General features: G+C 40.7%; 1 protein-coding gene across 2 annotated transcripts; it reads right to left on the reverse strand.

Annotated features, from left to right (window-relative positions):
* Positions 1-314: 314 nt before the first annotated feature.
* On the reverse strand, positions 315-20,025 carry EIF4E (eukaryotic translation initiation factor 4E). 2 transcript variants are annotated; one of them, XM_081332299.1, is made up of 8 exons: positions 19,988-20,021; positions 18,252-19,355; positions 16,382-16,488; positions 15,490-15,585; positions 14,549-14,612; positions 13,910-14,023; positions 3,250-3,389; positions 315-1,047 (listed from the first exon to the last, which is right to left on the reverse strand). In XM_081332299.1, the coding sequence occupies exons 2-8, from the start codon at positions 18,288-18,290 to the stop codon at positions 933-935; spliced, it is 675 nt and encodes a 224-aa protein (XP_081188425.1). In that variant the 5' UTR covers positions 18,291-19,355; positions 19,988-20,021; the 3' UTR covers positions 315-932. The 2 variants fall into 2 exon arrangements, with proteins under 2 accessions (XP_081188425.1, XP_081188426.1); XM_081332300.1 differs by lacking the exon at positions 18,252-19,355 and having other exon boundaries at positions 19,988-20,025.
* Between the last annotated feature and the right edge of the window lie 617 nt (positions 20,026-20,642).

Raw genomic sequence — 20,642 nt, forward strand, 5'->3', positions numbered from 1 at the left:
CTTGTCTAAAAGACAATTCACTGTACACATTTTATTTACAGTTTTGTACACTGTCTTATGAATGGGACTGCTTTTCTATTTGAGCCGTACTTAAACCAAAGCAAAATTTAACCTAAGGAATACAAAATGTTAAAATACAGCATAAGATACAAAAAACAGGAATACTATTTCTAGTAAGGAATGTAATTCTGGTGTTAACATTTTTTAAAATCCACAATTATGTTCAGGAAATCACACAAACATATCACTGATTTGGCTTGAAATGCATGAAATTTGTAGCAAAGCTTTAGTATTACAAAATAATTACCATAGAATGCACAAAATTATGTTTATTAAACCTTTTGTCATATTCCCAGATCCTTCACCAATGTTACATGAACCGAAATCAGAATATCACTGTTATCAGAAAAGGGAAACAAAATAAATTAAATCTAGCAGCCATCAGCATCAATTACAGCAATGATCATGCTGTATAAAGAAAGATTTGCTAGAAAAATGTATGCATCATACTTTTCCTTCCAACCAGCAAAACATGTTATTGCATACAGTGAAAAGATGAAAAAGTAGTAGTTTATTCCCCTGTAGAAATGGCACTGTTTTCAGGACATTTTTTTAATATAATAGTTATTTTCTTAAGAAGCATCAGAGAATGGGTCAGGGAGACATGTATGGATTTGAAGGGCAAAATGTTGCACTGAAATTCTTTGATTGGAAAAGGTTACCTTCAGCCAAAAAATGGGGTGAGGCAGGGTGGGGGGTGAGGAAGAAAACAGAAGTACAAGACAAAGCAAATGAGTTTCACAAATTTAGCAACATTTAGATGGAAATCAGATTTAAATGCAGTCCACTCTGCTTTTATAGAGGCTTTGGTTCAGCTCCCAAATCTCGATTGCTTGACGCAGTCTCCTATGAAATACTCTGAAGGTGTCTTCTTAAACAACAAACCTATTTTTAGTGGTGGAACCACTTTTAGTAGCTGTGTCAGCATGGGACTGATAACCAATCACTATCTTTTGAGGAAGTCCTAACCTTTCCTTGTATACTCTCCTGGGAAATTAAAAACACAAAATATCAATTTAAGTAGCATTGTTCATATGAAAACATGGCATTAATTTTCATTGTTTAAACTCCAAATGCAATATACCAGATATTGTTACATTTCTTTTAAACAAGTCATTCCACTATTCACCCAGTATTTGACCTTATCATTTATCACAAACAGATAACAGTCATATTAGCATATAATGAATTTTATGTAGTAAATGTCCAGTGCATATGCAGGTGATCCTGTGCTAAACATCCCTTAAACCATGTTTTTCTGAAAGATGGCTTTCATTTTCACATAAACAAGAATTAACACTATTTTGTTTAGCCTCTGTTTATTTGATTTGAAAAAGAAAGTCAGAAGTCTTTAGGTCTTTACAAGAATGATGGAACTAGATTGATAACCTTTCCTGTTTTGGAAATTAATAAATCATATAGGAACCTGAAGCTGAGCCTCAGTAGAAGAGCTCAAACTGCTGAGAGAATTTCATTAAAAGCCTAAGTGACTAAACAATCTAAACTTGTAATTTTAATTTAATGTTTAAGATTAACGTAAATGTAAACAATTTAATTAAAATAATTTACTGACCAAATTACCTTATAGCTCTTTCTGTCCCCTTGATTTGTATTCCTAACTGCAGTGTTCTGGACATCTGATTTACTTCTACCTTTCTCATTTTGGCTATTTGCAAAAAAAGTCAATAGAAGCTGCTGATATTATCTTACTGAGTTATGCATACAAAAGTTTTCTTATTTGGAAAATCGGCTCAAATTTTATATTCCTGTGCTCAATTCAATTGTTCAGGCAGGGCCAGCTGGCACCTCCTTATGATAAAATAGCCATGCCATGAATGAAAAGTTGTTTTTTTTAATCCAGTGCCAGTCATTTGGAATCAACTCATTTTAAAAAGTGCTAAAAATGGTTATTTTTAATGGCCCTTTGTGAAACTATGGTAAACATTTTAATACAGAATTCTATTTGATATGTGTTAACAATTGACGAAGGCTACTATTAGATTGAAATGAGTAAGTGCATTAATTTTTGATATTGCATTATTTTACACTGCGCTTATATTGGCACATGAAAGGTAAAGCTACTATCATTGCAATCAGATTTGTTCATTATGAGCGTGACTTAATTCTCTTATGTAGATGGACCTTATCAAATATCAATATGTAAAAAATACTTGGAAAAACTCTTTTGCCATAAAATATAATACAGGCAATCCTCGACATGGCCACAATTGAGCCCAAAATTTAAGTTGCTAAGGAAGACAGTTTAGTGAGCTTTGCCCCATTTTATGATTTTTCTTGCCACAGTTGTTAAGTAAGTCACTGTAGTTGTTAACACAGTGGTTAAATGAATGGCTTTCCCATTGATTTTGATTGTCAGAAGATCACATAAGGTGATCAAATGACCCCAGGACATTGCAACTGTCATAAATATGAATCCACTGCTAAGTGGATGAATTTTGATCACGTGAACTTGGGGATGCTGCAACAGTCGTAAGCGTGAAAAACAGTCAGTGCTGCTGTAATTTCAAACAGTCTCTAAATGAACTGTTGTAAGTTGAGGGCTACCTGTACCATTATTTGATTTGATTTTTATGCTGTCTTTATTTCTTATCAATTCAAAGCAATGTATATATTTAATGCCCCACCTCTTTTTCCCACAACTCTATGAGGCAGGTTGGACTAAGAGTGTGACTAGTCCAAAATAATTCAGCTGGCTTTCATGCCCAAAAGAAGACCAGAATTCATAGTCTCCTGATTTCTAACACAGTGTGTTAGCTGCTATACCAAACTGGCTTTATTTGCCATGTAACATTATTAGACACATTTGGTACTTCATGTTTCACCTTGAGAGTCCCCAAAAAAGGTATGTATAATTTTCTGCTGCAAATTGGTTCAAATATAAACATATAATTATAAAACATACAATTTTGATAGCAGCCCTCCAAAAATGATTATTACACTTGTTTTGCATGACAAGGTACTGGAAGTCTTTTTCATTAAACACAGATCGGGATTATACCCCAAATCCTGATGTACTGAAATAAATGAGCTTCCTAAATTATACAGTTAATGTTTCCTTTGAACACCTTTATATCTGACTTAAACCATAACTAACAAAAAATAAAAGGAAAACTTCTGAAACATCAGTATTTTCTAAAGTAGCTATTCTGGAATTTCACATCAACTTACCCTATATGTGTAACAGCATCTCTGTTTTCACATTCAGTAGTCCATATTGCTATTTTATCCCCCTTGGTTCTAACATTAACAACAGCTCCACATACATCATCACTGTAGTCATCAAAGGATTCTCCAATAAGGCACAGCAGCTACAAAATTGAAAATAACAACAAACTAAATAACAAAATACAACTGAGTACTTACAAAAAAATAATGTAAATTTTTACTGATTTCAGTGTACCACCAAGACAAGATTACTGAGAAAAAAATTCAAAGTTGAAAGCTGCTACAAAAAACCCCCTATTATAGTAGAAGATAATTTTAACTCCCTAGAGATTGTTTCAGGACTATTTCAAGAATAGTACAAGAGGCATAGCCATCAAAAAAGATAACTCTTATAAAAAAAATGAGTAAACTGGATTATTGGTAAACAGTAAAATCCATAGTAGAGCAAAGAATAATTCACAACTAGCTCCTGGATGTTAATCTAACACCAAGAGTTTACCACTATCACTGACATAAAAGTCTTAAACCAGAGGGCCAGGACTATTACTTTTAGCTTTGAATACTGATCCACAATTGGGACCAGAACTTCCATTGCTAAGTAATGTGGTTTGTAAAAGAAACATCCTGTTTAGCAACAGCAGTTTCAGTAGTCATAGTTGCAGTAGTTAGATGAGGACCTCACGCTTCTCTTACCCTGCCACACTAAGCTTTGCTTAATTCCCCCCTCTTGCCTATCTCTTCCCCCCACACACACACATCCCTTTTGGCACCTACATTCTGCCACATATCCCTCCACCACTGGTCCCTTCTTCCTCCTACTGGTGCTCTGGGATACAGGTGCTGCCCTAGGACGTGTGCAGCGTCTCCCTTCTCATCTGCTTGCCAGGCCCATTCAGAGAGGAGACAGCGGAGTAGTGAACTGCAGCATTCTCTATTGCCAGGCAAGGAAGGAGAGTTGGCAGTGTTGTGCAGGGCGAGGTGGATGCTGTGTGAGAGGTGCTATTTGGAGTGGCAGTAGAACTGGAGGAAGGGGAGGAAAGTAGGCTTCCACGAGGCACAATGCACACCTTGCAGCTTGTGTTGCAAGTGCTCCTGAGAAATCAGCCAGTGGCCTTCATTGAGGGGTGGGGGAAAGCTCAGCATTGACAGACCCTACCCACAGGCTCTGCTCACTCTCGGCCCAGCAGTTCTCCTGCAAAGCTGGTGAAATTCATTGGGGGGGGGGGGGAATGCCCTACCTTGGGATAGACATGCAGAATACTCTAGTCGATCAGGAGAGTGGCACACAATGGCAGTTAATCAAGTAGAGGTACACAAAACTCTTCCCAACCCCACTGCTTGTTTATCCACATGGGATAAAATGTTTGAGTTAGGCACTGCAGAGAACAAAGCAGTTTATTCATCAAATACAAAATCTCTGCACCAGACCTGCACCTTCTTTTGTGTTTTGTGTCTTGTTTCTTCTAATAAAAGCTCAGTCTTGTCTCCAAAAATACTGACTAGGAAAAGCAAATGAGGGTTGAGCAATGAAATCTCGGAAAGGGTGAGCCCCGTGATGGAGGGGAGGGTTGTCAATTAGAAAAAATTAGAAAAAAAATCTTTGACACTTAAGATATTTAAAATAACCATTTCTCCGCTCCATCATGCAGCTCACTTTTCCATTGGCAAGGGTAGTCAAGGTGTAGGTAGGCTTGTAAAAACAAAGGAATCCCCCAGTACACACAGCAGAGGCAGCAGAGGTGGGCAGGGTGTGGATGTGTGCTTTGAAGGCTTTCTTTGGGGCAAGGGGCCACCCGCTGCCTTGGCTGCTCATGCTTGAGCTCAGGGGCCCAGCTGCCACTGCCAGGGTTCTCAAGGGCTACTGACCCAAGATGTCACGTGACAGGAGCCTTACTTAGGTATTCCAGTGCAGGCAGTGCCTGGTGTAGCAGTGCCTGGTCCCAGCATACCAGCTGTCCCAAGAGCGCTTGCAACAGGAGTTGCAGATTATGTGTTATACCTCTGGGAAGCCCATATCGCTCCCTTTCTTCCAGTTCTGCTGCCATCCAGAACATCCCCTTCCATACTGCCTTGACCTTTTCCCAGCGAACTGCCACTGGTTCTCTTGCCTCACCTGCAGTCTCACTGCTTTCTCCCCAGCTAGGCCCAGAAGATTCCAATAGGCAGATGAGGCTCTGTCATACTCACTGTACACATCTTAGGGCTGCATGAATGGGACAGAATATTGTCTGCAACAGCCATAACTTTGAGGACCGGTCATAAGTCCATTTTTTCAGCAGTCGTAACTTTGAAAGGTTGCTGAGTGAATAGTCATAAATTGAGGAACTATCTATAATTTACTTACTCCATCACAGCTTCTAGATACCTATTTGGAAAACAGACGGCTTTGGAAGGTCAGTTACTGATACGGAAAGCTGGGTAATATAAATATGCTAATGACACCCAAAGTCATAATTCCAAATGTGCACGCCTGGTATATGGAAAGCATTATATCACCTGGTGCGCCAGTTGCGACCCTACCTGGACCAAGATGCCCTACGCACAGTCACTCATGCGCTCGTGACCTCCCGTTTAGACTACTGCAACGCTCTCTACATGGGGCTGCCCTTGAGGACCACTCGGAGGCTTCAACTGGTGCAGAATGCGGCCGCACGAGTTGTGATGGGGGTTTCCCGATACTCCCATGTAACACCTCTAGTCTGTGAGCTGCATTGGCTTCCGGTTGCCCTCCGGGTGAGATTCAAGGTGCTGGTAATAACCTATAAAGCCCTAAATGGCTTGGGTCCGGGATATTTGAGGGAACACCTGCTGCCAGCATCAAGCTCCCTTCGTCCAGTGCGCTCGCAGAGAGAGGGTCTTCTCAGGGTGCCGCCGGTAAGATTACCGGCGGATAACACCCAGGGGGAGGGCCTTTTCTGTGGGTGCGCCTGCCCTCTGGAAACAGCTGCCCGTGGAGCTCAGGACTGCCCCTGACCTACGTTCATTCCGCCAAGATCTGAAGACTTGGCTCTTTGAGCTCTCTGACCCAGGCTGAGAATTTTAACTGGGTTTTATTTTCAGGGATAATATAATCTTTTGTCTTTTAACTTTGTATTTTGTATTGGTATGATTTTAAAATGCCCTGTAAACCGCCCTGAGTCCTTCGAGAACGGGCGGTATATAAATCTAATAAAATCTAAACCTAAAATATCATCTTCATTAAAGAACACTCTCAGGCAAAAAAAAGTATCACTAAAAAGTCTAGTACTTGATGTATTAAAGGCAACCAATCAAAATGGTGCAATCCTGTTTCATATCTAAAGAGTTGAAAACTATATAAAATCTTGTTTATTTCCAATCATCAAAGCTACAAATGCCAACTCAATCTCAAAGGAAGATGGGAAATAAAGCTCAAGTGCATTGAAAATTGTAATCCGGAAACCTTTATATTAACAGTGCTTATTTGGGGGTGCATAGGCAGCCATCCCCTTCATGGATTACTGCCTTGTCGTGGCGAAGGGGCTTGCGTAATTCAATGAAGCTATGAGCTATGCCGTGCAGGGCCACACAAGACGGACAGGTCATAGCAGAGAGTTCTGACAAAACGTGATCCACTGGAGAAGGAAATGGCAACCCACTCCAGTATCTTTGCCATGAAAACCCTATGGACAGTACCAAAAAGGCAAAACGATATGATGCTGGAAGATGAGCCCCTCAGGTCGGAAGGCGTCCAATATGCTACTGGGGAAGAGCAGAGGGCTAGTACTAGTAGCGCCAGAAAGAATGAAGCAACTGGGCCAAAGCCGAAAGGACGCTCAGCTGTGGATGTGTCTGGTGGTGAAAGGAAAGTCCGATGCTGTAAAGATTTTTTCTCCATAGGAACCTGGAATGTAAGATCCATGAATCAAGGAAAGCTGGACGTGGTCAAACAAGAGATGACAAGACTGAACATCGACATCTTAGGTATCAGCGAACTAAAATGGACAGGAATGGGTGAATTTAATTCAGATGACCATCAGGTATACTACTGCGGGTAAGAATCCCTCAGAAGAAATGGAGTAGCCTTCATAGTCAATAAAAGAGTAGGAAAAGCAATACTGGGATACAATCCTCAAAATGACAGAATCATCTCAGTTCGAATCCAAGGCAAACCATTCAATATCACAGTAGTCCAAGTCTACGCCCCAACCACCGGTGCTGAAGAGGATGAAATTGACCGGTTCTATGAAGCCCTACAGCACCTTATAGAACTAACACCAAAAAATGATGTCCTTATCATCATGGGGGATTGGAATGCTAAAGTAGGAAGCCAAAAGATAACTGGAATAACAGGCAAGTTTGGCCTTGGAGTACAAAATGAAGCAGGGCACAGGCTGATAGAATTTTGTTAAGAGAATATGATGGTCATCGCAAACACTCTTTTCCAACAACCCAAGAGGAGGCTCTACACATGGACATCACCAGACGGTCAACACAGAAATCAGATTGACTATATGCTCTGCAGCCAAAGATGGAGAAGCTCTATACAGTCAGTAAAAACAAGACCAGGAGCTGACTGTGGCTCAGACCATGAGCTTCTCATTGCAAAGTTTAGGCTTAAACTGAAGAAAGTAGGGAAAAGCACTAGGCCACTCAGGTATGAATTAAATCATATCCCTGTTGAATATACAGTAGAGGTGACAAATAGATTTAAGGAATTAGATCTGATAGACAGGGTGCCTGAAGAACTATGGACAGAGGTTCGTAACATTGTACAAGAGGTAGCAACCAAAACCATCCCAAAGAAAAAGAAATGCAAGGAAGCAAAATGGCTGTCTGAGGAAGCTTTGCAAATAGCTGAGGAAAGGAGGGAAGCAAAAGGCAAGGGAGAAAAAGAAATATACACCCAATTGAATGCAGAATTCCAGAAAATAGCTAGAAGAGATAAGAATGCCTTCTTAAATGAACAGTGCAAAGAAATAGAAGAAAACAATAGAATAGGGAGGACTAGTGATCTCTTCAAGAAAATTGGAGAGATGAAGGGAATGTTTCATGCAAAAATGGGCATGATAAAGGACGAAAATGGCAGGGACCTCACAGAGGCAGAAGAGATTAAGAAGAGGTGGCAAAATTACACAGAAGAACTATACAAGAATGAGCTTAATGTCCCTGATAATCACAATGAGGTGGTCACTGACCTCGAGCCAGACATCCTAGAATGTGAAGTGAAGTGGGCCTTAGAAAAGCTGAGCAACAACAAAGCTAGTGGAGGTGACAGTATTCCAGCTGAGCTATTCAAAATCTTAAAAGACGATGCAGTAAAAGTGCTACACTCAATTTGCCAGCAAATTTGGAAAACTCAACAGTGGCCACAGGATTGGAAAAGATCAGTTTACATTCCAATTCCAAAAAAAGGCAGTGCCAAAGAATGTTCAAACTATCGCACCATTGCACTCATTTCTCATGCTAGTAAAGTTATGCTTAAAATCCTACAAGCTAGACTCCAGCAGTATGTGGATCGAGAACTACCAGAAGTACAGGCAGGATTTCGAAGAGGCAGAGGAACTAGAGATCAAATTGCCAACATACGCTGGATCATGGAGAAAGCTAGAGAGTTCCAGAAAAACATCTACTTCTGCTTCATTGACTATGCTAAAACCTTTGATTGTGTGGATCACAACAAAGTGTGGCAAGTTCTTAAAGAGATAGGAGTACCAGACCATCTTATTTGTCTCTTGAGAAACCTATATGCGGGCCAAGAAGCAACAGTGAGAACTGGACACGGAACCACTGATTGGTTCAAAATTGGGAAAGGAGTCCGGCAAGATTGTATACTGTCGCCTTGCCTATTTAACTTATATGCAGAGCACATCTTGAGAAAGACAGGGCTAGATGAATCAAAAGTTGGAATTAAGATTGCTGGAAGAAATATCAACAACCTAAGATATGCAGATGATACCACTCTAATGGCAGAAAGTGAAGAGGAACTGAAGAGTCTCTTGTTGCGAGTGAAGAAGGAGAGTGCAAAAGTTGGGTTGAAACTAAACATTAAGAAAACCAAGATCATGGCATCCGGCCCTCTCAATTCCTGGCAAATAGATGGGGAAGAAATGGAGGTAGTGACAGATTTTATTTTCCTGGGCTCCAAGATCACTGCAGATGGGGACTGTAGCCAAGAAATTAAAAGAGGCTTGCTCCTCGGGAGGAAAGCCATGGCAAATCTAGACAGCACACTAAAAAGCAGAGACATCACCCTGTCAACAAAAGTGCATATAGTCAAGGCTATGGTCTTCCCAGTTGCAATGTATGGCAGTGAAAGTTGGACCATAAGAAAGGCTGAGCGCCAACGAATTGAGGCCTTTGAACTATGGTGCTGGAGAAGACTCCTGCGAGTCCCTTGGACTGCAAGGCGATCAAACCGGTCAGTCCTAGAGGAGATCAACCCTGACTGCTCTTTAGAAGGCCAGATCCTGAAGTTGAAACTCAAATACTTTGGCCACCTAATGAGAAGGAAGGACTCACTGGAGAAGAGCCTAATGCTGGGAAAGATTGAGGGCAATAGAAGAAGGGGACGACAGAGAATGAGGTGGCTGGATGGAGTCACTGAAGCAGTAGGCGTGAGCTTAAATGGACTCCAGAAGATGGTAGAGGACAGGAAAGCCTGGAGGAACGTTGTCCATAGGGTCGCGATGGGTCGGACACAACTTCGCAACTAACAACAACAACAAGACAGCCATGCTTGCTATGCCAGACTGTACTATAAAAACTATTCATAATGACCTAATCTTGAATAATTCGCCTGAATTGAAGATAATTTTACCCAAAGTGAATGAATAATCGCCTCCTTTAAAAAAGGAGAAACATTTCCTTTTTGAATGATGCATTTATTTTCCAAAGTTCTATTCACTTGCCAGAACGTCTTTGAACTTAAATATGCAATGGCCTTCATAAATCTGAGAATAGTGCCAATATATTCAAGAAAAACTATGTTAAAATAATTTGACTAATTGCAAGAAACAGGTGATTGACATCTATGGTCCTAACCGTAACAAACATGTCAGACTGATTTGAATGATTGTACCAATGGGCTGCTCATCATCCACTGCAGAATTTATCTCAGATGACACTCCAATGCCACCCAGGCAAAGCTATCACCAATTTGATATGATGGTAACAAATATTTGTTACTTTTCCAAAATAAAGCAATTTTTGAAAAGAAATAGGAGTTGGGACTCTCTCTGTCTAGATAATAGAATATCTCCCTGAAAACAAAATGGGACCAAATTTGTTGGGGAAAGATGAAAGAGTGAGGTTAGAAAGTGGGCTGGATCTGGCCGAGGCAGTAGCAAAAGCACTTCCGTCATCCCTAAAACATCCAATGTTTTCTTAAAGAAGAGGTAATTAGGCAACAATTCAGAAATAGTGGTCTTATGTTTCCCAGCACGTAAATGCAGATAAAAAAAAACAGAAAGTCTAGTTCTCTAACACTGAATAAAATACTGCCAATTGTTGCTATTGATAAAAGGATTAGAAATAATTGTAGATGTTCTGCTTGCCTCAGGATCATTCTCTGAAAACATATTAGAACAGGACTACATTTGTCACTTGGGGTAGGGTGGGAAAGAAGCCCGCAAAACAAAGATTAAATTCAAAAACTAGTAGATCAGTCTGAGAGCTGTGGAGAAAAAAATGAGTCAAGAAAAATGCATCCTATGGCAAAGGTCCTCAACCCACAGGCCACTGCCAGTCTGTAGCTCATTCAAACTTGGCTGTGCAAGTGGCAGGCGAGTATGCGCATATGCAGCTCCATTTGTGCAAGTGGCAGGTGCTTGAACTGGCAGTTCCATTTGCGTGAGTGGAGTGCATGCCCATCAGTTGCACAAATGGAGTTTTGCACATTCACGCGCATGCCTGCCACTCACAAAGAACCATCCCCTTTCCTTCCTGCCTGTCCGCCAAGCTGGAAAGGTTGGGGACCACTGTCCTATGGGACTGGCAGCTGCTTAGAAAGCTGTTTGTTGAGTCATACTCAAGTCTCCACCTTCCTCATCACATGACGCAGAGTTACTTTACTGGGTTTCCCAGAACACACAAAGAGAGGAATAAAGACAGACTATTTGTATTAGTATATATAAGGCAGATACCTCGTATGGCTTTTACTAGTGAAGATATTGAAAAGAATTTCAACACTATGCTCTGCGTATTTGCCCTACCTTATTTTTTCCAACCCAACAGAACATTTGAAAGAAAACATGTAAAAGGAGTCTTCCAGTCTGATCATCAAAAAAATAACTCTGTGAGAACTGACAAGAATGGCACTAAGTTTGATACAGAAGAAAAGCAAGCACAAGAAAAATGAGTTTAAAAAAGAATCAATCAAATCAAAATATTGAGAAAAGTTTCTCCAATGCATTCCAACGAGAGAGGTAGTTGAGCCAGTGGCTCAGGATGTTGCCAATTCCTCCACTCTAAATTTTATTTCTTGACAAATGATCGAAACAGCACTATTATTAAGCAATGAGAAAGGATTCCAGAACTCATGTTCTCCACACTGGTGTCACTGACAACTAACAGGCCTATAACACATTTTATAAGCTTACAAATACATTGCGTATCAAGGATATGAAACTTTCAATTACTGGTTCTCTTAAATTGACTCCAGCATTCTCCTTAGAATCAATATAACTGCAATGCCATTAGTTTTGTGATTGCACACAGCATGAAAATTATTTGTAACAAATCTCCTGAATCAAATTCCAGAATCTAGGGTTCACAAATCTCCAAGACCAATGGTTTTCATAGGCCTCCACCCAAGAACATGTAATGCCAAGAAGAAATGGGATAGGATTTCCTACCTGAGCAGGGGGTTGGACTAGAAGACCTCCAAGATCCCTTCCAACTCTGTATTCTGTATTCTAAGACTCTGATATAGCAATGGTCTATGGTCAAATAATTATCTATATGGATTTTGTACACCCTGACTTTTCCTTTTAGCAATTGCGGAAAGTACTCTTTTCTTAAATACGAGCCAGCAGTGTGCTGCAGCTGCCAAAAAAACCAACACAATGCTAGGCTGCGTTAACAGAGGGATAGAATCAAGATCACATGAAGTGTTAATACCACCTTACAATGCCTTGGTAAGGCCACACTTGGAATACTGCATCCAGTTTTGTAAAAAAGATGTTGAGACTCTAGAACAGGGGTCGACAACCTGAAGCAGTGAAAGAGCCACTCAGAACCGGTTTCCACAAAAAAAAAACTAGGAACCACAAAAAGTGCGCGCGCATGCGCAGAACAAGGGGTTTAATTGAAGAGTAGAAGAGGAGATTGGGAGCTGCCGCGCTTGCTGTCTTTGTTGGCAGGAACAGTGATGTGTCCAGGCAGTACCGTGTGCCTGCCGGGCGGTAGCAACAGGAAGGTGGCGGCGGCTGCTGCTGTTGGAGTGGCCTAGTGCCCTCCGCCGAGAGATGCTGGAGGTGCTCCAGGCCTGGCATGGGAGCCGCCGCGCTTGCCGTCTTTGGCGGCAGGAGCAGTGGTGTGTCCGGGCAGCACCGCCTGGTACTTGAAGGGGTGGGAGCTGCCGGCGCATCGCCCAGGCCCATTTGCCAAGTACTGCCTGCCGGACCCAGCGAGGGCACTAGGCCGCCCCAACAGCAGCCACCGCCACCGCCTTCCTGTTGCTACTGCCCAGCAGGCAGGCAGTGCTGCCCGGGCACACCGCTGCTCCTGCTGCCACAGCCGCCAAAGACGGCAAGCGCGGTGGCTCCCACACCGGGCCTAGAGGACCTCCAGCGTCTCTTGGCGAGGGCATCATGGCTGCATAGAAGCCTATGCTTCTGGGATACCCTTGCAGAGAGAAGCCAAGAAATTACACAATGGGCCTGCTCGCGTTTAGACTGGACTCAAGGTGAGGTGAGGGCAGGGCGCAGCGAGAGGAACCACCACCTCTGCTGCCAAGCCCCAGGCAGGCGGATCCCCATATGGCAGCGGGGACACCTCCAGGTCCCTAGAGAAGCGGTGACCGGGGGGGGGGGGGGGCTTGTGGGCAGTCCCACAAACCAAAGAAGTTCAACCAATCAATTCAAACTTTGCGAGGTGTTTTTTTTTGTGAGAAGTTTGAATTGATTGGTTGAATTTTTTTAGTCCCACTTTTTTTTCAGGACTGCACATGGTGGAGGACAGGAAGCTGCAGGTGATGGCTTAGAGACACATGCGGCTCCGGAGCTGTGGGTTGCCGACCTGTGCTCTAGAAAGAGTACAGGGAAGAGCAACAAAGATGATTAGGGGACTGGAAGCTAAAACATATAAAGAACACTTGCTGGAATTGGGTATGTCTAGTTTAATGAAGAGAAGGATGAGTGGTGACATGATAGCAGTGTTCCAATATCTCAGAAGAAGGAGTCAAGCTATTCTCCAAAGCACCTGAAGGCAGGACAAGATGTAATGGATGGAAACTAATCAAAGAGACGCAACCGAGAATGAAGGAAAACAATCCTGACAGTTAGAACAATTTATTAACCCCCTATAAGTTGTGAATCCTCCAACACTGGAAGTTTTTAAGAAGAGGCTGGACAACCATTTGTCTGAAATGGTATAGGGTTTTCTACCTGAGCAGGGGGTTGGACTAGAAGACCACCAAGGTCCCTTCCAACTATTATTATTAAATGTGACCAAAATGAGCACCAAACATATAAAAATCACTTACTGTCTCTAGCCAGAAGCGATCAAGATCACTTCGTCTCTGCTGCTTGTTTAGTGTAATTAGCCATCTCCCTCCCCTTTTATTCTTCTCATCTTCCCACATGGGTTCAATACCATCCTAAAAAGTGCAGTTCAATATAAAACACAATATCCACATATGTAATTCACACAATTTATTTTTACATATTTGAAATTTATTTACATTTATATTTCTAAGATTTTAAGTCATGCATGAAAAATATCAGTGTTTTTTAAAAATTATATAAATACAAAAATATTTCTTTTGACAGAGAAATGGGAATCAAGGACTAACTACATTAAGTATTTTATTTACAACACTATGAAAATAGTGAGTAGTAAAATAGGAAAGATATGATTATCAACATTTAAACAAATGTTGCATATGTATTTTATCCTCAGCTCTTGAAAATATCAAAATAATATTAAGATGTACCCTAACACAAAATCACATTGTAAATATAGAAACTAAAGTTAATAATTAACTCTGCAGAAAGTTTTATTAATACATTTTTACAATACAATATTTTATTAAATTGTATATTCTTTAAAGTCTTTTACTTAGCAGGTTACACCCAAAATAGCCTAGTAAGATGAAATAGACTCAAAAATTTATTCCACATACCTTAAAAAGTGAATAATCACAACCAGGCATTAAATTACTAGAGACCTGAATATGGTTATATAACCTATTTGGAAAAAACATAAGTACAAACAATGAAGTGAACCCCCCACATATATTATCTTAAATTTTGGGGTTAAATTTTTAATAATTCTTAACAGCAAATGTTCATTACTTTAAAAACTAATTTGTCATCATCACAATACTTGAGAATACAGTTCATAGGATTTCCAATACTTCACAGAGCCAATTGCTTGCAGTTATCCCAGGTGCCCTCTTTTTATAATTGTAGCAGGCAACAATATTTAATGCTTTCAACTTTCTCAAACTTAAGTCTAAATTAGATAACCCATGATCCACTGGGTCATCATTTTAGAGATGTTTCCTTATCTAGAGAAACAGAATGGACAAAAAATAAGTGAGAGAAGAAGTAACTTCTGACTTTTTGCCAGAATAACCAGAGCTGACGGCCCTCTGAAAGCCAATGGTGGGATCAGTCTAGCAGCCTTTGAAGGGCTAGGGCAGGACCAGTCTACCTGATCTCCAGCAGCCAAAGCAGAGGCTGGTCTATTTACCTTCGGCTAAGGTAGAACCAGTTTATTGTGCCCCTGGGCAGTGGCACAGAAGCATTGAAGCAATCATAAATTTGACAAATTCAATTCCACAGGAGTCTTGTGTCCCAGTTTTTGGAAGAATTCTCTAAGTTAGCCCATTTGGGCTATCTTAGTTCAAAAATTGTTGTCCTATAGTGCACTGTTACACTCAGTTAAAGGTTACAGACACAAGAGTTTTAATAGTACATAGGTGTTCTTTACAAATTCACTTCACATTTGGCTTTGAATATTCCCTCTCATTCAACTTATCCCCCTATATTTTCTCATATATAATCCTCAATCAGGTGAAAAAACACTCAAGATTCAAGTCTGATTTATAATTTTACTTACGCCCAAAAATCTTCAACAGTATCAAACTTTGAGATCAGACGAAGATTTGCTTGCCAAGTTTTACTTTTGTCATTTTTAAAGAACCAAAGTGCCCACCTGAAAAAAATAATGACTCCATATTGGCATACAATATACAATTATTATTTTAAAAGGCAGGGATTAAAATCATAGCACACTAAGAAATTTGGGAAGGAAAATACAAAACAAGAATACAAAAAAATACACAGGTTTAATGTTCAATTTTACTTAACACCTGAGCATACAATGAAGAATTCTGAGGCTAGCAGGCTTTGTTCTATAAACTAAAACCTAATGACCCAGTCATCAACCTCATTCTACCTTTATTAAGATGACAAAGAAAAGTTGGGGCAAAGATTTAAATTGCATTCAGAAGTAATATCCTCGGAAGAAACCCAAATTTTTAAAGATTTTGAATAGGGAGATTATGCCAAATAGTATTTATACTCCAAAGTACAATTTGGCTCAAACTAGACAGGACAATTAACTGACTTTTAAACCAAGTACTTATTTACCTGTCAACACTGCACTTCAAATTGTTACTATAAGGTATACAAATCATAGTATGAAACATATGGCAAGTTAGTATGTTATACTTTCCAGTTTAAAATTGCAACTGTAACCTTGTGATGTAGTTTTTTTCAACTGAAATCTCTTGAAACATAAAGAGAATATACATTTCATAGATTGTCATAAAGGACCCATAATTTAATAATTTAATATAAAAAGACAAATGTTCCCCAGCTTTTAATTTCAAAAGGAGGATATTTGTGGATCTGTACTCTGCATTTAAAAAAATAACTTCATTCCAAAATATCTAGTTAATTCTGTTTTGGAACATGCTATTACACAATTTAAAGGAAACATGCCCCACCTGTTTTGTAATGGATGCTTAATGTATGTTTCAGGACTCACAATCTCCTGACTTGCTGATGTCTCAGTTTTCTCTTCTTCTGAAGTCTGAGGGTTAGAAATGGTTTCCTAGAAAAACAAAATAATTAACTTGTTTCTTTATAAAAGATAAAATAGTATGCATAAAGGTTTATTTGAAAGATAACCACCATGTTCCGATATTCTGCCATTAACATTTGCAAATCTTTTTAGTATGGATATGTCTATATTTTCCAAATATAGGTATTCTAGAACAAATAGTATGAATGTAAAGTTCTCACATCATCTTAGACAACTGCAACTGAAACAATAAGATGGAATCTTATTTTCTCCACTGAGGATTACATTATCAAATGTGTACAAATTTAGCAAACTTTTACTTTTCTTAATGCAGTAATTCTCAATGCACATATTATTAAAAATGATTCTCCATGCATACTCCAAATGATAATTTACGTAAAATAGGGTAGACAATGGTACCAGTCAACATGTTTTGAATTACTGCTAGATTTTCATAGGGATTTCTTGTATACATCTCCCTTTCTACATGTTTCACTAAGATCTAGAATATTAAAACACGATAGAATTTAAGGTATGCACAGATCTGTGTCAACTGTAATACATTTGATTAGGAAACATGTACAGATGTTATTTATTGCAAACTTCATTTATGGACACCCAATGTATAAAAAATACCAAAGAATAATAGGCTAGTTGCAGATAAAACTAATTATATTAAGGTCTCAAAAATCAGTGTGAAACATTTGTTATGACTAACTTATGTATTACCAATTTCAGTGGGGTTAGATACATAGTACTTTTTCTGAATTCTAATTACAGGGGGTTCTTGCTTAACAATGGTAATTGGGATGGAAATTCCTAAATCCAGCCCATCATTTAGTGACAGTGTCCCATCACTTAATGACCACACCATTACATTTTATGGTTAGGGTTAGACACTTAGTGACATAGCAATCCCAGTAGTCCCCATTAAGCCAGATTTGTGGTTGTTTACTGAGGATTCTTCTCACAACTTCCTGCTGGCTTCCAACAACCAAAGACAGTGGGGAAAGTAGCAGGAATAATACAAAAGCATTATTTCTAAATGAAAAGAACTATGAGGGTTTATTTTGTACATTCAATATGCTAGAATATCTGGAGATATAATAGTATCACCATCTAATAGATGTTGCACAAAAATTATATTAGCTAAAACTAGCATATAAAAAGAGGCATTTGATATTGGCAGTCTACAGACTGATTAAATATGTAAGTTTCATTTTTATTACCTGTTCTCTTACCTGCACTTATAAGATATAATATTATACCCTAGGTCAGGGGTAGGCAACCTTGGCTCTTTTATGACTAGTGGACTTCAACTCCCAGTCATAAAAGTCATAAAAGAGCCAAGGTTGCCTACCCCTGCTCTAGGTGAAGAAAATCTTCCAATAAACAACAACATAAGACTTCTCATCGCTTTAGCTTCCAATTTAAACAGGAATGAAATTAATGCTTATGCACACTTGTGGATCATCTGAAAACTGAACCCATCATTTTATACTTAATCCTGTCAAACTGTAAAAACTACTTTTTTTAATAAACACTTTTCTTAAAAGAGAAGTCATGGCATCAACTAAAATTTTTACACACAATTAAACTTCTGAACTGAATATATCTGCTCTGGCCTCATTGATTTCGCTGGTAGTTGAATATTTTGAAGTTCATTCTCATAATATAACAAAACTATATGAATGCTCAATGTTTTTTCTTCATGTTATATATTTAATAAGCCTGTCTTTCAAGTAAGTAAAATTAAAGTAACACAGATGCACATATTCAAAATTTCAGCTTACCTTTACTGAACTACATAACCGAGAATGGCTTTCATTCATGATGATTCAAAGTTTTTAAAAATGTCATTCACGTAAGTCTTCTGTGTACATGCACTTTTTTCTCTATTTGCATTGGAAACTAATAATGCTTACAGTGTAAAAATTAGGAATGTGCAAAGTTTATCAAAAAAGGAGTTTTCAAAAAGGCAAACACGCTTAAGGCTGTAATCTAGTAGTAATTATGGATCATTCTGTAGTTTATTTTTTCTTCTGAGCTTAAAAACCTTGCATCATTCTGTCAAAATTTATGAACTAGAATAATAATACAGTTGTAAATTGTGCCAACTCTGGAACATGAGAGATGACATTTTTTATAATTAGATAGAGGGATATAGTACATGCATGCTATGCCCTGTCAAATTTCATTCCTTTGGTATGTAAATACTGCTAAGCCTACCTGAGTGTTTAACTTGCCACTACCTATAGTGTCAGTGCCAACTGCAGATCTCTTGATTCAATGCCAGTATTTTCCCTTGCTTAGTATTACTACTGTCACCTTCCATTGCATGTCAACTCCTACTTTTGTGGTTCAGCTCTTTACTCACAATACAGCATGTTAAAATGGGAAGGGGAGTATTGATGGGCAACTTTTCGTTTAACAAATTAGTATTTGAAAATGATGTTTGGCCTTAAAAATTCTGCACAGCTAGGGGAGAAAGAAGAACAAACTTCTATTTAAATATAGGACAAGTGTATGAAGGCGGCCTAAAAATCACAGACAATCTTCTTTATGGAAAAGTTGAAAACTGAAGTACAACGAAATGATCAGGACTCGAGAGGTACAGATCCTTCCCAAATTATGGTACCGTGAAAGAATTTTTTTCCCCTAGCCAGTTCTATGGGGTTCAATTATAAGTATACTTTTCTTGGGAAAAATAACTTGGCAACAGGTTAAGCCAGGAATCAGAAAAAAAGCAATATTTGTCGCCTGGTTCGGAGCCCACAGGACGGTGCCGCCCGAGAGGAAACAACCGGGCGTTGAGACAGCATTGAGAGCAGCCACGAAGATCAGGGATGGGAGCGGTGGAGGAAGGTATTCTCGCCGGTGTTTGGGCACTCTCGTATCTGGCAGGCGCGGGGAGACAAGGAGAAACAGGCCGGCATAAGCGGCACTATCCGCTAGCTGGCACGACGAATTATAGAGAAGTTATGTCCAGGATGGGGGCCCAGAGTCCGACCGAGCTCCGCCCTCCTCTCTCGTGGTGAATTCTCCTCTCCCTGCACACGCCGGCCGTCTTCGGCCTTCCTCTCTCCACCTCGCCCGTCACACGACCCCTCCCCGTCGCCCCTCAGCGCCCCCGCCCGAACTGTGACGGCACAATCCTGGCCGCTCGCCTCGCGCGCTCGGAGCCCCCCTCTCTGGCCTCTCAGGTCTTCCCATCCTCCTCCCCCCGCAAGGCACTCCATAGGCACACGCCGGCGCCTTTCGCTCGCCGTACGCGCACGCGCGCGCGCCACACACAACTTCCCAGGCCGCTGTCTGCCGCTCTCCCTCTTCGCCAACCATCTCTTTCCTTCCCACCCACCACCCCCCCCGCCCCACTTTCGGCTTTCTGGCTGAGATTTTCTGTCCCCCTTCAGGGCCGAGCGGCTTTTTCACAATCTTCTCGGAAGCCTAAGTGACAGACCGAGAGCGGAGAAAAAGAGGAAGGCGGGGGGGGGGAAAGGAGGGAGGAAACGGGAATAAGGACACTCACCGGTTCCACCGTCGCCATCTTAGATCGCTCTGATCGCACAAGCGCTGAGGGGAGGAGAGAGGTAAAAGGGGAAGGCGGATAACAAATCAGGTTCGAAAACGATTGGTCGGCGGGGAGTCACGTGGAGGCGGCGGCCGTTTTGGCGGCTCGGCGCGTGCGCAAGGTCGGTGCGGGAGGGGTTGGTGCCCGCTTCCAGAGGGAGCAGCGGCAGTAGCAGCGTCTTCTGGGAGTTGTAGTCTCGAATTATTATTTTTTTCCCCTCTCCCCACCTTCCCTTTCCAGGAGAGAAATCACGTGGGAAAGGCAGACGGGAGCATGTCAGGCTGAAGCGAGGTTCCTCAGAGTGGGGGAAAGTGACTCCTCGAGTCCGAAATTGGCAATTGCAGGAGCAGCCTGCGGGTGTGACCTGTAAATCCCCCCGCCGATGCCCGGCCTGACGGCGCAGCTGATCCTTTTCTGTCACAGGGTGTCAGCATGTGTGATGCAAGCCGACCCGGTCGCCACCATTCAGCTCCCTATCCAAAATCTGAAAGCGAGCCAGGAAGGCGAAGGAGCGATCAGTTGCTTCTTCACCTGTGTGTTTTCATCGTACAGAATAACAGCAAACGACTTCTTATTCTGCCAGGCATCCCGTGATTCTTAATAAGCTTGCCTG

The sequence above is a fragment of the Vipera berus genome (genome assembly GCF_964194415.1).
Source record: "Vipera berus genome assembly, chromosome: 7".
NCBI classification, from domain to species: domain Eukaryota; kingdom Metazoa; phylum Chordata; class Lepidosauria; order Squamata; family Viperidae; genus Vipera; species Vipera berus.

Excerpts from the sequence above, each read along its gene's own strand:
- EIF4E (XM_081332299.1), bottom strand. The coding sequence starts at position 18,290 with ATGAATGAAAGCCATTCTCGGTTATGTAGTTCAGTAAAG. Across the intron at positions 15,586-16,381 it reads AAGCATCCATTACAAAACAG|GTGGGCACTTTGGTTCTTTA; the intron begins GTGGGGCATGTT and ends TATTTTTTTCAG. Across the intron at positions 14,613-15,489 it reads ACTGTTGAAGATTTTTGGGC|GTTATATAACCATATTCAGG; the intron begins GTAAGTAAAATT and ends TTTTCCAAATAG.